The sequence below is a fragment of the Agelaius phoeniceus genome, chromosome 24, assembly GCF_051311805.1.
Source record: "Agelaius phoeniceus isolate bAgePho1 chromosome 24, bAgePho1.hap1, whole genome shotgun sequence".
In the NCBI taxonomy this organism is placed as follows: Eukaryota; Metazoa; Chordata; class Aves; order Passeriformes; family Icteridae; genus Agelaius; species Agelaius phoeniceus.
This window is the reverse complement of record NC_135288.1, coordinates 3,279,076-3,294,411: the sequence shown is the minus strand read 5'-3', so window position 1 is coordinate 3,294,411 and position 15,336 is coordinate 3,279,076. Positions and strand designations below refer to the sequence as shown.

General features: G+C 46.0%; 1 protein-coding gene across 2 annotated transcripts in view; it reads right to left on the bottom strand.

Moving 5' to 3' along the window:
• DISP3 (dispatched RND transporter family member 3) overlaps window positions 1–15,336 on the bottom strand; it is a 48,281-nt gene that overhangs the window by 27,204 nt on the left and 5,741 nt on the right. The window contains exons 1-3 of one of the 2 annotated variants that reach the window (XM_054647920.2): window positions 9,236–9,590; window positions 3,394–4,330; window positions 1,234–1,453 (exon numbers count right to left, since the gene is read on the bottom strand). In XM_054647920.2, coding sequence (XP_054503895.1) covers window positions 1,234–1,453; window positions 3,394–4,321 — 1,148 coding nt within the window. In that variant the 5' untranslated portion in view covers window positions 4,322–4,330; window positions 9,236–9,590. Of the gene's footprint in view, window positions 1–1,233; window positions 1,454–3,393; window positions 4,331–9,235; window positions 9,591–15,336 lie in introns of those variants that run through there. The other variant, XM_077190125.1, reaches the window with a different exon arrangement.

Below are 15,336 nucleotides of genomic sequence, written 5' to 3'. Positions count from 1 at the left end.
ACTCCCCACCATCATTCACAGCTCTGTGGCTGAGCCCAGTTTCGATGGAGATGCTTTTTCATCTGGAAACAGATGAAAACTGGCATGGCCACTGTTCAAACCTGACCAGCAGTCCAAGCTAGCATGTCAAACCTTCTGTTCCTGGTGCCTTCCCAGTGAAGCCAAATGGAACATGGCTATCAGAGAACAGAATAGAAATAGAATAGAACAGAATAGAATAGAATAGAATAGAATAGAATAGAATAGAATAGAATAGAATAGAATAGGCACTTCTGCCCTGGTGTGAACTTTAAGGCAGAGCTGTCACATTCATATTTTCTGAAAAATCCCCTTGCCCAAGATGTTGCTCCTGGGAAGCTGAGAAGCCTCAGGGAAAAAGGAGAACAATAATTATCCGATTTGCTTCTCCTGTGTTTTGCTGCTTTGGAATGTGTTTGGACATTGTTTATCCACAGGTGTTTGTTTCATTGGTTTCATGTGAATTGTTTTGACTTAATGGCCAATCAGGCCAAGTTGTGTCCAGGCTCTGGAAAGAGTCAGAAGTTTTCATTATTATCTTTTTAGCCTTCTGTAAGTATCCTTTCTGTATTCTTTAGTATAGTTTAGTATAGGAGTGTGCCTCTTGTTGATAGAGTGACAAAACTATCTTTTGTCTCCTCAAAAATAAAAAAAGCCCAAAAATTTCTCTTCTCAATTAAGTGAAAAAGCTACTTCATAAGTCTAAGAGACCTCACCTCAAACTTAAGGATAGCTAATTAAACAGAAGCCAGAAAGTCCCACCTCTGCAATTTAATAAAAAAAGAAGTGAACAAAGAAACTAATCACTTTTGTAAGGTGTTTTACCAGCAACAAGAACCTCTGGTGCCTGGCTTGGCTTTTCTCTGTTTGTTATTTTGCCTTTCATGAAACCTTTTTGTTTCTAACACTGCAACAAAAGCCATCCTGCTGATTTTATGCCTGCAAGGGTAGCTGAGCTATCTTGGGTGTGTTATAGACCTCCAAAAGCTTATTAGACCTAGCTTGAGGAGACTACTATAACAGTTTAGTATAATATAGTATCATAAAATAATAAATTATCCTTCTAAGAACATGGAGTCAGATGCATCGTTCCCCCCTTCATCTGGGAACCCCACAAACACAAGACAGAGCTTTTACCCTGCAAGCTCTGTTCCATCCTGAGCCCTTCCCTGCTCTTGTGCACTCCCACCTGCCCTGCCCACAGCCTCCCCTCACCTCGTGGACTGCTTGGCCAGCATGGCCACGTAGGTGATGACAAAGTTCTGGAACTTGCGGCGCTGCTCCTCCCAGCGATCCTCCACCGAGTAGTAGTTGGGCAGTGGGGCCCCGAAGAGGATCTCACTCCTCAGCAGGGAGCTCTTCTTGTTCTCAGCAGACAAGCCCTCATCCACATACCAGTAGAATTCAGGGTGGGTCATGGCCAGCTCCAGGGACCCTGCAGGAGAAAGCAGTGCCACTTTTGTTAGGTGCTGCTTGATTGTCTCAGCAAGGCACGGGATCCAGTGTGCCACGGGGAAACTGGGGGTCATCCTGTCCTTCCTCAGAGCAGTGCTGACTGCTGCTGCCTTCCAGAGAGCACGGGATCCAGTGTGCCATGGGGAAACTGGGAGTCATCCTGTCCTTCCTCAGAGCAATGCTGACTGCTGCTGCCTTCCAGAGAGCAAGGAGGGCCAGGGAAACGTGGATTGCAAAGACTCACATCCCACTTCTGTTCTGTGACTGCTTGTGTTACTGCCTCATCAGGGACACGTCTTCCACGTGACTGACCTGAACTACAGCACCCCCAGCCAACACCATCCTGATCAATACCCCACTGCTGGATGCTCTTCCTTCTCTTACACTGGGACAATATTTTCTCCATTACACCTGGAAGCACAAGAACTAAGCAATGCCCATGGAAGAGGAGTCCTGGCTCTGCTGTGACCTGTAGCTCTGCTATCTGATGGTGTGAGGGTTGCAGAGATGGAGGCACTCAGCTAGTTCTGACTAAGAGACGCTGCCTATCTATTCCCAAAATCCAGTTCCCTAGAGTTTGGACCAGAAAGACCAGGAACTGTGCTCTTTCCTGTTTTGGTAGCAGAACTGTTACTGGAGCAGATGGACTTAATCCTTTGCTTGTTCCCTGCATGGCTCCTGGACAGCCACCCTCTGCAGCCTGGCTCGGGAGACAGATGGAGGGTACATCCCACAGCCACAGCACACCCACAGACTCCTCATGAGTCACCTCTTTGTCACCACCCAGAGCCTCTGTTCTACTAGAGGGGCACAGCACAAGGTACAGAGCTGGGAGGAGGAGGCAGGGCCTTTTTCCTCCTCTCCTTATAGGAACCTTTCCAGCTGGTGACTCACAAGCTGCCAGAACAGCCCACAGACCTCTTTAATCTGCTCTGTCGTGTAGGGAAGCTCATCCCTATCTGTTTTTTCAAGCCCCTGGTATTGCTCTAGTGAACCACAGTCATCTACAGGGGACAAGAGTCAGTAGAAGACATCTGTACCATGGAGGACACCCCCTCACTTGTCCCTCTCACTTGCCTGTGGGGGTCTGTGTGACCTGTGACTGGAGTTGCAGGGTTGAAAAAGGAGCCCTGGTGCGGAAAAGACAATTCCTCAAGGCACAGCCCAGCAGCATCTTCCTCTCCATACAAGGCAGCCACTCCTCTTAGCTGCACACCACTGACTGCCTGAACCTTGTTGGGATCTTTAGCTGCTCAGAGTGACCCCGAGAAAAGTTCCAAAGTCTCTTTTCCCAGCCCCGTGCTTGAAGAAGGAGTCAGGGCTCTTCATTTCTCAGTCTCAAGGTTGTTTATTGTATCTTATCTGGAAAATTCTTTCTCCTGCCCTGCTGAGTTCCACTCAGCAGGACAGTTCCAGGCACTCTGCCTGCCCCTGGGGTGGTGTTATGTCTTTATACTAAAAACTACATGTACAATGTTTACAATTATTGTCCAATACCTATCACCTGTGTCAGACAGTGAGCTTCTACTCTAGACCAATCTGTAAGTGCCAACACCACAGCAGAAGATGGAGGCCAAGAAGAAGAAGGAGAAAGGCTGGACATGCCCAGTTCCCTCCATCTTGCCCTCCTGGATCCCCATTCTAAAAACCCCAAAATCTACTTTTTCACCTTGTGATAAATTCACTATCATTCTACTTAATTTGTCATGGCTTGCAGGTTTTCATATAAGGTTGGTGATTTGCTTCACAGGTCATAATCAAAACCACAGGGGCATCTTGGGCTCTGTGCCAGGGTCTCTGAGCCCCCTGGCAGGGGTCTTGGCCATCCTGGACAGCCAGAGGGATGTCCTGGGTCCTGACAGAACCTGAGGAGAGGCATTCCTTGAGCATGCCAGCCCTTGCCTGTGGCCCTCAGCTCACCTTGGATGTCAGCAAGGTCTTGTCCCATGCCATCGTAGTAAATCTTCCCTCCTCTCTCAGTGGGGAAGAAGTAGGTCATGAGGGAGCTGGGAGGGGAGCAGTAGGAGTAAGAACCCAGGGGCAGGTCCTTCAGGACCTCATGGGGCTTCCAGCAGAATTCACGGAAGCGAGGGTGGTCCATGATCTTGCGCTCCACCTCGTGGATGGTGACCAGGCGCTCCGTGGTGAAGATGTTGTTCTCAGAGTCGCCTCGAGCCAGGAAAATGAGCTCAATGCGCCAGTGAGCGTGAGTCTGTGTGTTAGCACTGATGTAGGTGCTGGAGTAGTCCCAGCGTGGGGCTCCCCTCCCAACTCTGGAGCTCTGGTTTGCTGTGCTGGGGTGGGGCTGGGGCTGCAGGGAGCTCCCCCTGCCCTCCGCGGGGCTGCGCCTCACCCGCGCGCTCACCCCGAGGTGGGAGGCGTTGAGGTGGAGCTGCTGGAGCTGCTCAAAGATGAGCCTCTGCAGGGTTTCTGAGGTAAAGTCAGCCAGGTCCCGGCGGTTCCTCCCCCAGGAGCCAAACTGGGATTTGAGGGCCAAGGCGAGGGCGTCGAAGCGCTGCGAGGACTCGTGGTTGCGGATCTCGAAAGCGTTGTAGGAGATGTCAATGTCCAGGGCGGGGTAGTGGAGGAACATGACGACAGCAAGCACAGCAGGGATGGCACAGCCCAGGAAAAGGATGAAGCCAGCACAGTAGGGGTTGGTAAACACCCAGCCAACAATATTCCAGAAGCCAGACATAGGCAGGGTGACACACAGGGGCCTGACTCTGCACGGGCTTTTCCCACACAACAGAGCACCCTCACGCCTCTTCCGGGAGCTGAAGGCCACATCTTCATCTTCCTCCTCTAGCCAGGCATCCTGTAACAATGGGTCATCCTCTGTGTCCATGTCCAGCACCTGCACACAGACAGAGCAGTCAGCAAGACCCAGCAGTGGTGTCACAGGCACAGCTGTGAATCCACAGACCCGCAGCAGCAGAGCCAGGACACTCCAGCTCCCTCAGGAGGAAAGCATCACTCCTTCCAAACCCCACAGATCTGCTGCAGTCATGAAACAACAACCTTGTCATGGGGCATCCCACATTCTGCCTGGCAGAGGAACCAGAGAGGGAGAGGTTCAAGTGACAGTGCCAGGGCCCAGTGCTGTAGCAGAGGAAGGCTCTGCATGGCTCCAGGAGCACCAGGCAAGGAGACTGCAGCAGGGATTCACAGTATGTTGCTCACCCTGCAGCAGCATGAACACTTAATTAGCTAACCTGGCTCTCACATCCAGGAATGGTTCATGCTACCAGATACAAAATGCAAAGGAGTGCTATCTTCCTCTCCTTAGAACTGACAATAGATTCCCCCCAGCTATTTATGGCTTTGCTCCTAACCAGACCCCCAAACACAGCACCTTGTCAGCCCCAGCTCACAGTGCTCACCTTTGCCAGGCATCCAGTGAGTTTTCAGAGGGGTTGATGTGTGCAAGTGTGGGTGCAGGTGTGAGGGTGTGTGTGTGCTTCTGGCTCAGTGTGTTGCAGACATCTTTTATGAAAAATCCTTTCCTTAGGATTTGTCCTCCTGAGAAGCTGAGAGGCCTCAGGAACAAAATGTAAATATTGATTATCTGCTGCTGTGGAATGCAGCAGGTGGATCTGTGATTGGCCCATGTTGGTTGTTTCTAATTAATGGCCAATCACAGTCCAGCTGTCTTGGACTCTCTGTCAGAGCCACAAGCCTTTGTTATGATTCCTTCTTTTTCTATCCTTAGCTAGCCTTCTGATGAAATCCTTTCTTCTATTCTTTTAGTATAGTTTTAATGTAATATATATCATAAAATAATAAATCAAACCTTCTGAAACATGGAATCAGATCCTCATCTCTTCCCTCATCCTCAGACCCCTGTGAACACCACCACAGTGTGCACAAACATGAACATTTCATGGGGAAGATGAATACTGCTATAAATAGCTGGGGGAAATCTACTGTCAGGTCTAAGGAGAGGAAGATAGGGCTCCTATAGCTGGTGTGGGACCCCCATCCACCACTCAGCTGCCAGGGACTGTTCCCTTCAGCCTGTAAGGGACAGCCAAGCTAGAACTCCACATTAGTGTAGACTGATGCTGCAGGAGCTCAGGTGTAACCTCACCCATCCCACTTGGGCAGCTTGCTGTGTACCTGCAGTTACCTTCCTTCTACCCCTGACTTTTCTCCCATTGGCCTGGGGAATGCAGTTACTGTGAGATCTGAAAAAGGATATGTGTTCTCTCTTTATAAAGAGAGGCAAAGAGCCACAATTATTTCATTACTGTAGATTGATGCTGCAGGAGCTCAGGTGTAACCTCATTTGGGCAGGTTGGGTGTGTACCTGCAGTTACCTCCCCTCTACCCCTGACTTTTCTCCCACTGGCTGGGGGAATGGAATTACTGTGAGATCTGAAAAACGGTATGTGCTCTCTCTTTAGAAAGAGAGGTAAAGAGCCATAATAATTTCCCATTTTATTGAGTTACTGAAGAGAAGGAGGGAAAAGATTCTTATCCTGAGACAGAAGAGCTTGCATGTGACAAGAAAGGGAAATGAGAGAGAGCAACATAATAATAAGGCAGCAGAAAAGGGATTACAGCATCTTCTTTCTTAACCAAGAGCTAAATCCTCAACTCAAGGATGGGATCAATTCTAAGGTATCTCCCTCTGATTTGCCCATCAATTGCCATGGTCTGGACTGCAAACCCCAATTTGTAACACGTGGGCACCTATAATGTCTGGTGACCAACATGTGTTACACTCTAGCTGCAGACTGGCACAAATTCTGGTACTGATGTGAACTCCAGCACGGAAATTTCTGGAGAAGCCCCTGTACACACTCACATGGGAACTGAGGGAAGGATCAAGGAATTGTTCTGGGACAGAGGCATGGGCAGGGTGGGTGGCACCTGCACTGTCCCCAGCAGTGCCAGCCTCCCTCTGCACACAGGGTGCACATATTGCCTGCATCCACAGCTCTCAACCCCCTCCAGGAGAGCTGGTTCAGCTCCAAAGCCAGACATGGCACACTTAGCACTGCCCTTGGCACTCATCTGGCATTGCCACCTTCCTCAGACCCTGCCTGGATCAGGGTGACAGCCTATCCAACCCAAAACATGGCAAATTGAACTGGTGGGGAAGATAAACCCTCAAATCATCCAGAAGGGGATTGAAATGCATTTTTTTTCTGCTTGAATTTCACTTGAGGGCTGGCCTGTTTTCCCTCCATCACTTCTCATGCTATCCAGAGACTCTCAGCACTGAATCATAGCCCAATTACTTTTTCAGCTCCAGGATACACACAGAGAACTTAATCCTGCAGCCTTCATTAAAGCTCTGCCTCACTTCTGAGCAAGCTTAGCCTGCGCCAGGTTGAAAGAGGCAGAGGATTAGAGCACTCCTTGGAGCCCTGGGTCTGCTTCTTTAGAGAAGAGGCACTGATTCAGCTGGTTTGGGTAGGCATATAGATTTGCTGGGCTTCCCTCTGCTATTTCCAAAGCAAACAGGCTTCCTGCAAGTGAGATCCAGCTCAAGCCCCAACAGCCCCACAGGGATTGTCATTCACTTGCACCTCAACCAGGGAAAACACCCATGCAGCTCCCACAAGACAGCTCTTTTCCAGGGACATCTAGAAGAAAGAAAGTCATTGGCAAGTTGGAGAGAAGCAGTGACAGATGAGGAAGCTAATTACACCTGACCTGACTAATTAATGCTGACTTTCACATTAAAAAATCCTCACTAGTGTTCCATTTCAATTACCCAGTTGTTCCTTCCTACAGGAAAAAGGAAGCCTTGTGCAGCACCAAGCTAGAAAGAAAAAAGGAAAGGAAGCTCAAGACTAGAAGGGAAGGAAAGACAATTTCTGTAATATAGGAGATTCTTATTGACAAAATAATCAAACTTCACACTGGTTTCTGCCATGTGCAGAGCATTCACAGCAGGGCTAGCAGCTTTGTGCTCCTGAAATCTTCTGGAGTTTCTACTAAAGGCAGCTTTAAGCCCCTTTGATAGCAGCATGAAGTTCCTGTAAGGGGGAGAGAAATAGCCTTCATGCTTCCAAATTATCCTAAGAGCATCTGGGTCCTGGCAAAAGCCACATCTCTGTGACACAGAGCTGCACACAGAACAACTGGAGGGCAGCATTAATGTACCACACTAAAGCAGAGCTCCACAGGGACACCAGGACACAGCAGCTCTACACTTGAATCACTGAGACTAATCCAGAAGCCTAATTTTAAAACACAACCAAGAAGGGCTTTCTCAGGTCCCTGTTCTGTGGCATTCACATTCTCTGAAAGAATCCTTTTGCCCGGGATTTTTCTCCTGGGAAGCTGAGAAGCCTCAGAGAAAAAGGAAAACAATTCTTGTCTCATTTGTTTCTTCTGTGTTGTGCTCACATGTGGAATGTGTTTGGAGATTGTTCACCCACAGGTGATTGTTTCATTGCATTCTGCTGTGAGTTCCTTTCCTCATTGGCCAGCTGGGGCCAAGCTGTGTGGGGACTCTGGAAAGAGTCACCAGTTTTCATTATTATCTTTTTAGCATTGAGTAAGTATCCTCTCTGTATTATTTAGTATAATATAGTATTCTTTAATATAATACAGCATCATAAAATAATAAATCAGCCTTCTGAGAACATGGAGTCAGATTCATCATTCCTTCCTTCGTTTGGGGCAATGCAAATACAATACCATTCTCCCTTATCAACACAGCTATCACTGAGGGCATGGAGTCCCTTTCCCAGTGCAGACTACTGTTCATGAATTGTTAAACAAAACAATAGGGAGAGTTAGATATGTTTTTTTTCCAATTGGAAGTCTGACTTTTGGAAGTCTTGCACTCCTGGAAAAGTCAGGCAGGCCATGGACACCTCACCCTAAATCTCCTATAAAACTTCTCAAAACATTGACTTAATTCAGCCACAGACCAGAAGCTGTGCCTGAGGATACATCACAGAGAGAAGCTGTTTCAGTGGGATATGAGCCCAGAGATGCACATGCTGCTCAAAAGCACTGGTTTGATCTGCTGGCTGAGCTGGCTCACCATTATTAGTTAAGCAGGTTCACTTGCCCAGTTGCAAGCACAGCACAACAACAAGGCTTTAATCTATTTTCTTTCTGTGTGCTTTGCTTTTCCCTTTCCACTTGCTTTAAATCCTTTAGTAAGATGCAGAAAAACACTGCCAGACCCCAGGCACTTTGCAGATCAGAATGATATCAGAATGCTCCAGCAGTGTAATAATATAAATATGTGTTTGCTGGAAAGAAAGTTCAACAAAATTATTTTAAAAAAAATTATATATATATATATATATATATATATATGTAAAAGCTCTACAGTCTATAATTCCATTTGCCCACAAAAAGCAAGACAATAGGCAGGGCTGTATATAGGAAAGAGGATTATCTGATCTCAAGCTTTTATGAAATCAAGCACAGGCACATGCAGCCTCATCTCTTACTGAGGTGTTCCCTTCCACTGCTGACTGTTCCACCCCTCTTCCACCTTACAGGGACTTTTATGCCCTTGCTAAGATAAGAGCAGCTGGAAACAGAAGGATCAATGATTTTAAGTGATTAGGTTCAATGATCTTTTCCAACCTAAATGATTCTACCATCTCTCAGCCAGCTTTCAGACTGGACAAAGGCTGCTTAGAGCACTCTCAGTCTACTGTGCTGAGGATCTTCTGCATGCACCCACCTGCTATTCCAGGCTCTGACAAACACTGATTAGACCTCCTCATAATTGCATGCCAAAAACAGTGTGGAAAGATTAGCTGCAAAGTCAAGCACTCACCAGTCAGGAAATGCCAAATTCAGGCTCAATACAGCGTGCTCAATTTGTCCCCTCTTTTGTAAATGCTCTGCAGTGTAGTTTTGCTTCCAGGCTCAGTGTCCAAGGCAAGGACTCAGGCTCCCACCAGAGCATGCAATGATGATGCTCCCCAAACCCAGCAGGTATTCAGTTCCCTGTTCTCTCCTCATCATTCAGCGTGTGGTCTCATGCCTCATTTCCTGCATGCTGCTCATGCCTGCCTCACAGGCAGAATTATTAATTTCCTCGTGAGCTTTTTAACACTGCCTGTCATGACAGAGTCTGAGGGCTGAAGAAACAGGGCTGAACTGAATCTTCTCCAGCATCTCAGAGGAGGAGGGGGTGGTGTAGTCTGCATCTGACAGATGCAGGAGCTCAGGAGATGAAGGAAGAAGCAGACGTTTATTTTGGGTGCCTGGTTTGACACACAAGGTACCAAATCTTTCTGAGGGCAAAAATGGGGGCTGTGTGCAACAAACCACAAACTCTACTGTGTTCTGCAAGGATAATTTGAGCTGTATCATCAAATATAACCATCACTGTGCAATGTAACCTTTGTGCTGGTGAGGGATATCCAACCTCCACAAGGAGAGCCAAATTCACACCACACACATTATGAAAAATGTGTATTTTATGATTGGCTTTTCACAAATATGAAAATGAATATTATACGTGTTATGTTCAAAAGTTATGATGTGTTAATTTTCTTAAGTAGTGTGTTAAATACAGTTTTAGGTTATAACATAATGTTAAAATAGAAATGATGCTATGTAAGTTACTTTTTTTTTAAAGAAAGGATTCACACCAAGGTAGCAGCCACAGGACACCTGAATCTCTCAGAGAAAGAGAATTTATTGCTCCATTATCAGAAGAAACAAACTTCTGCCTGCCTTGCTCAGTCCCTGAAGACACCATTAGGATTCAGAGGAAGAAGCTGACACTGCCCAGACAGAATCCTGTGTTTGAATGGAATTTATGCATCATGGATGAGGTGTATGAATATGCAACAGGCTGTTGCTTTTAAGGGCTAATCCTCTGTTAAGGTGGGTCCTTTTTCAGGCTTATTTTGCCCAGGAAAAGGTACCCAGACTGTCCATAACTCTTTGTTTTTATTGTCTTGTATTGTCCTAATCCAAATTGTCAAAAATTATTATTACTCTAATTATATTACTATTTTTATAATCATTTTATTACTATTCAACTTTTAAAATTTAAATGTGTGTGGCGTTTTTCACACACATTACCAAAAAGAACCTAGTAAACTGCCCCAAAACACATGCTTTAAAGTACTGCAACTGTCACTTTTCAAAAACAAAGGTCACCAAGATTTGCTGGCATCAAACCATGCACGTTTAGTGCCCTGACTTCCTGGGATTGCTGCAGAGGTATTCCTGCACGAGCACTTTGCTAACACGCTTGTCTCTGCCAAAGCAAATTAATTTCCTGATAAAATAATTTGCTCCTGGTTATTGTAACTAATGATTGTAGGTGTCAGAAGCAGCGTCTCGATTATAATCTCACACAGCATGCCTCGCAGCCCTGTGCCATGTTTACTGCCTAAGTTACTTGTGCTGGTGATAAGCTCTGCTGTCACTCAGCTATGTGGCACTTCCAGGTTTCTGCAAACAGGTACAAGCGAGCTGAGGCTCTGATATGATTCAGAAATGACTTACCTAACCACTACAAAAACTACTTACCTTACCACTACAAAAATTACTGTCTGAACCCCTGCAAGTTGCTGCTGCTCAGTGAAGGGATCACTCCTGGCTCAGCCAGGTGCCTTTGGGTGCCTTGGCAGATATCAAAAGCACCTTGTATCCCACCTGCTGGGGCCCAAAGGAGCGAGCTTGTCAAAGGTACGTGGATTCCCAAACTCCAGCACCTACCCCTGAGCACCTGTGCTCAGAGCAAAGCCTTTACAGATCATTAAATGCACATGGCTGCCACAAACCACAGCCTTGCATTAATATCCCATTTCCTGTTTCTTTTAACACTTGTGGGTATAATGCTGATGTCCTAAAGCAGTTGTTTTTCTGTTATCTGTACTGTAAGATGGAGTTTATAAAAGGTGCAGTTTGAAGTTAATATTTGAATTTTCTTAATGCATGTTTTTACTGAGCTGTCAACCCTGGTCATGTGCCATGGATTCTTGAGGTTGCTTTTTTAGGTAAAATGTTTAATGCTTAAAATTCTGGCAAAATAAAGTTCTCTGATTCGAAGTATCACTCTAGGAAGGAATGTCAGATCAGAGAAGGCAATCATCAATTCCCAAGCCAATGCAATAAACTGCCAAGCCCAAAGCTTGTGTGCTGCTGTTTTACAGATACACTCCAGCTTTACACACCACAGTCACCCTGGAAAGGAAAGCCAGATCCTGGTGGCAGTGACTACCAGTCATTTATTATTGTACTCAGTGCTCAGCCTCCCCAGTTTACATTAACCACCAGGACTGACACCATTCTGTGCTCAGCTGCAGGATTCCCATGCAGACTCTGAGCCCTCTCCCCAAACCCACCCCTTGCAGTGGGAGGAGGGACACAGGGACAAGGGACACGGGACAAGGCTTGGCTGTGCAGCCTCATCCATGTGCAGATCCCAGCAGTACTATGCAGCTACCTGCTCTCCTCTCATGAAAACCCAGAGCTTGTGGAATTACATCAATTTGCACTGCTATTTCACCTTCCAAGAATCACTGAGAAATCTGGAGCAGATGTGCAATATCCAGAGGCTGGAGAGCCTCTAGTGCCACACAGCTCACTGGTCCAGAGCAGGACCTGGGCAAGCACAGGGGTTTTCAGAAGATGTGAAGACAAGACAAGCTCAGTGCCTGAGCAGCAGGTCAGCAGATCCCCTGCCAGTACAGTGAGTCAAAGCTCACTGCCAGCTGCACCAGCCATGCAGAAACTCACAGTAAATATTACAACAGCCCAATAAGCACAGCCCTGCAGACCATTAGAAGAGGAGGGGGCAGGGATTCAGAATAAGCAAACAGGATTTAATGACACGTTCGTCTCAGATGGGAAAAATGCCAATCACTTGTTTTTAAAATTTTAAAAGTTCAATACTAAAAAATGACTATAAAAATAGTAATATAATTAGAGTAATAATAATTTTGGACAATTTGGATTAGGACAATATGAGACAATAAAAACAAAGAGTTATGGACAGTCTGAGTACCTCTTTCTGGGCAAAATAAGCTCGAAAAAGGACCCACATTAACAGAGGATTAACCCTTAGAACAGCAGCCTGTTGCATATTCATACACCTCATGCATGATGCATAAATTGCATCCAAACACAGGATTCTGTCTGGGCAGTGTCAGCTTCTTCCTCTGAATCCTAACCAGTGTGTTCATGCCTGAGCAAGGCAGGAAGAAGTTTGTTTCTTCTGATAATGGAGCAATAAATTCTCTTTCTCTGAAAGATTTAGGTGTCCTGTGGCTGCTACCTTGGCGTGAGTCCTTTCTTTAAAAAAAAGCATCTTACATAACAGAGTTTCTATTTTAACATTTTGTTATAACCTAAAACTATATTTAACATACTACTTAAGAAAATTAACACAGCATAACTTTGAACATAACACATATCATATTCATTTTAATATTTGCGAAAAGCCAATCATAAAATACGCATTTTTCACATCAGAGAAAGTCCAGGATGCTTCCTAATACAAACAAGAGACACCAGGAGCTGGTTCCCATTAGTCACTGTGCAAGGGAGGGAAATGTTGCTTGCAACAGCTCCCAGAAGCTGCCACGTCTCTAGGATACAGATTTAGGCCACCAGAACTGAGCTGAGACAGCAGGAATGTCCCTCCTCTCTGCTCTCTTCTCCTCCCTCCCAGCAGTTCAGAAAGAGGCAAACATCACCACTGTCCTTATTCCCCTTCTGCCACCAAAGATGCAGAGATCCAGAGCCACAGGAGCTGCTGTGAGTGGCAAGCAGCCAACCCAAAGGGACAATTTCACCTGGAAGGATCAAAGCATTCCAGCCAATTGTTCCCAGCTTCTTACTGCATCCCAACCTTTCAGACAGATGCTCACAGGCTGAGATGCTACATGTGCTATCTCTAAGGACTAAGTCCTGCAGTTAAAACACAAAAATGAAAGAAATATTTGTGGCTCTTCTGTTAGTTTTTCCAGCTTTCCTGAGGCAAAGCACATAGTCTGCTCTGAATTGCTCTCATATTTTGGAGTTTGAGACTTCTATCCTTTAACAACCTGCCTTGTTCTAAAGACTCCTGGGATTCCCCTTCACAAGGAAACACAGACTATTTTTGAAAAGACATTTGTAAATTGATTTTCAAAAGGACACACTCTGCAGCCCTGTGTGGATGTGGAACTGTGTCTGGCCCTCTGAAAACCAGGCTGCTGGCTGAGTACAAGAGGAAAGTAACCGAAGGCACTTCCTGAATCAGCCAAAGAAATGGAAATGCAAACAGTACCAGGATCTGCAACATAACCAAATAAATGAGCATGTAGGCAGGGTGGTGTACATGCAGGAACTAATTTAGCTGCACAGAAGCCAAGATCTGGGTCCAGAAGGAATTATCTCCCTCACAACACCTCAGAATTACAAGGTACTGCAAGAGGTCTGTAAAGGAAATAAAAAACTTATTTGTCTACTACTTACAGTAGAGCTCTCTGTTATTGGAATCTAAACAAGGCCAGATGCTTTCCTGTGCCACTTACACACAAACCCATGCTAGGAACTCTGCAGTCACTGTGAGGAAACGTGCATCAAGGAATTGGTTCCAGACAGCAGATTTACAGGAATGAAGCTTTGCTTCTTTGGGGTAAGCACTGCCACAGGGGATGAAACATTTACCTGCTGATATATCTTGTTTCCAGTTGTCATAGACTGGGGTTTTATAGCTTCCTGTGATGCTGCAGCTTTTCTATCAGGCTCTGTGCTCAAGCACACTGATACCAGAGACAAGCATGCAATGGACCAAAACCACCCCAGACCACAGCTCAGCTGCCCATCTCACTGTCATATTTTCTGGAAAAATCCCTTTGCCAGGATTTCTTCTCCTGGGAAGCTGAGAAGCCTCAGAGAAAAATGAAAACAATAATTATCTGATTGCTTCTCCTGTGTTTTGCTGCTTTGGATGGAATGTGGTTTGGAGATTGTTTATCCAACATGTGAAATGTTTTTACTTAATGACCAATCGCAGTCCAGCTGTGTCAGGACTCTGGAGAGTCATGAGTTTTTCATTATTATCTTGTTAAGCCTTCTGTAAGTATCCTTTCTCTATTCTTTAGTAGAATAGAATAGAATAGAATAGGATAGAATAGAATAGAATAGAATAGAATAGAATAGAATAGAATAGAATAGAATAGAATAATAAATTAGCCTTCTAAGATCATGGAGTCAGAGTCATCATTTCTTTCCTGCCACAGGGCACCCTGAAAATATCACACCCATCTCTGAGCCCTGTGTGAAGAGCTGAGAAGCAAGGGTTAGGATGGGGAGAAAAAGAATGTATGGGCTTGGAAATACAATTCAGTTTGGATGTGGAAAGAAATGGCTTGCAGCATATACATCAGACTGTGAGACACTCCACTGAGAAACAGATCCAGAGACTGGACACTCCAAATGTCTGGAGGGCAGGTCCAAGGTGGCTCCTGAAGAAGCCCAACCTGCCATGCCCAGAGGTTGGAAATTGCAGGTGCAGAGAGAGCATCCTCTGGTTCCCACCAGCAGAACTGCTCTGCCATTCTCACATTGGGTCTTCCAGGGGCAGCTGCAGTCCCTGGGGGTTCAATTCACCCCGGGAAGGTGGATCACAGTCAGCTGTGGGCAGCTCAGGACTCCTGAGCTGTGAAAGGCAGATGTCCAGTTGTGGGGGGATCCCTACCACACTCAACTGCCTTGTTCTTGCAGGAGGAGGGCACCTTCCTGGCTCTAAGTAACCAAAATTAAACCTTTGAAGCTTGTTTCTCCAACTTTTTTGTGTCTGTCTTTTCTTCTCTTAATGGTGTACTACTCCAGTTATTAATCTTTTCTGGTTTTCAGTGCTGTAAAAGCGTGACTCAATAGCCGTGCTCAGACCTCAGAAAGCTTCCCTTGGGTGCTCCAGAG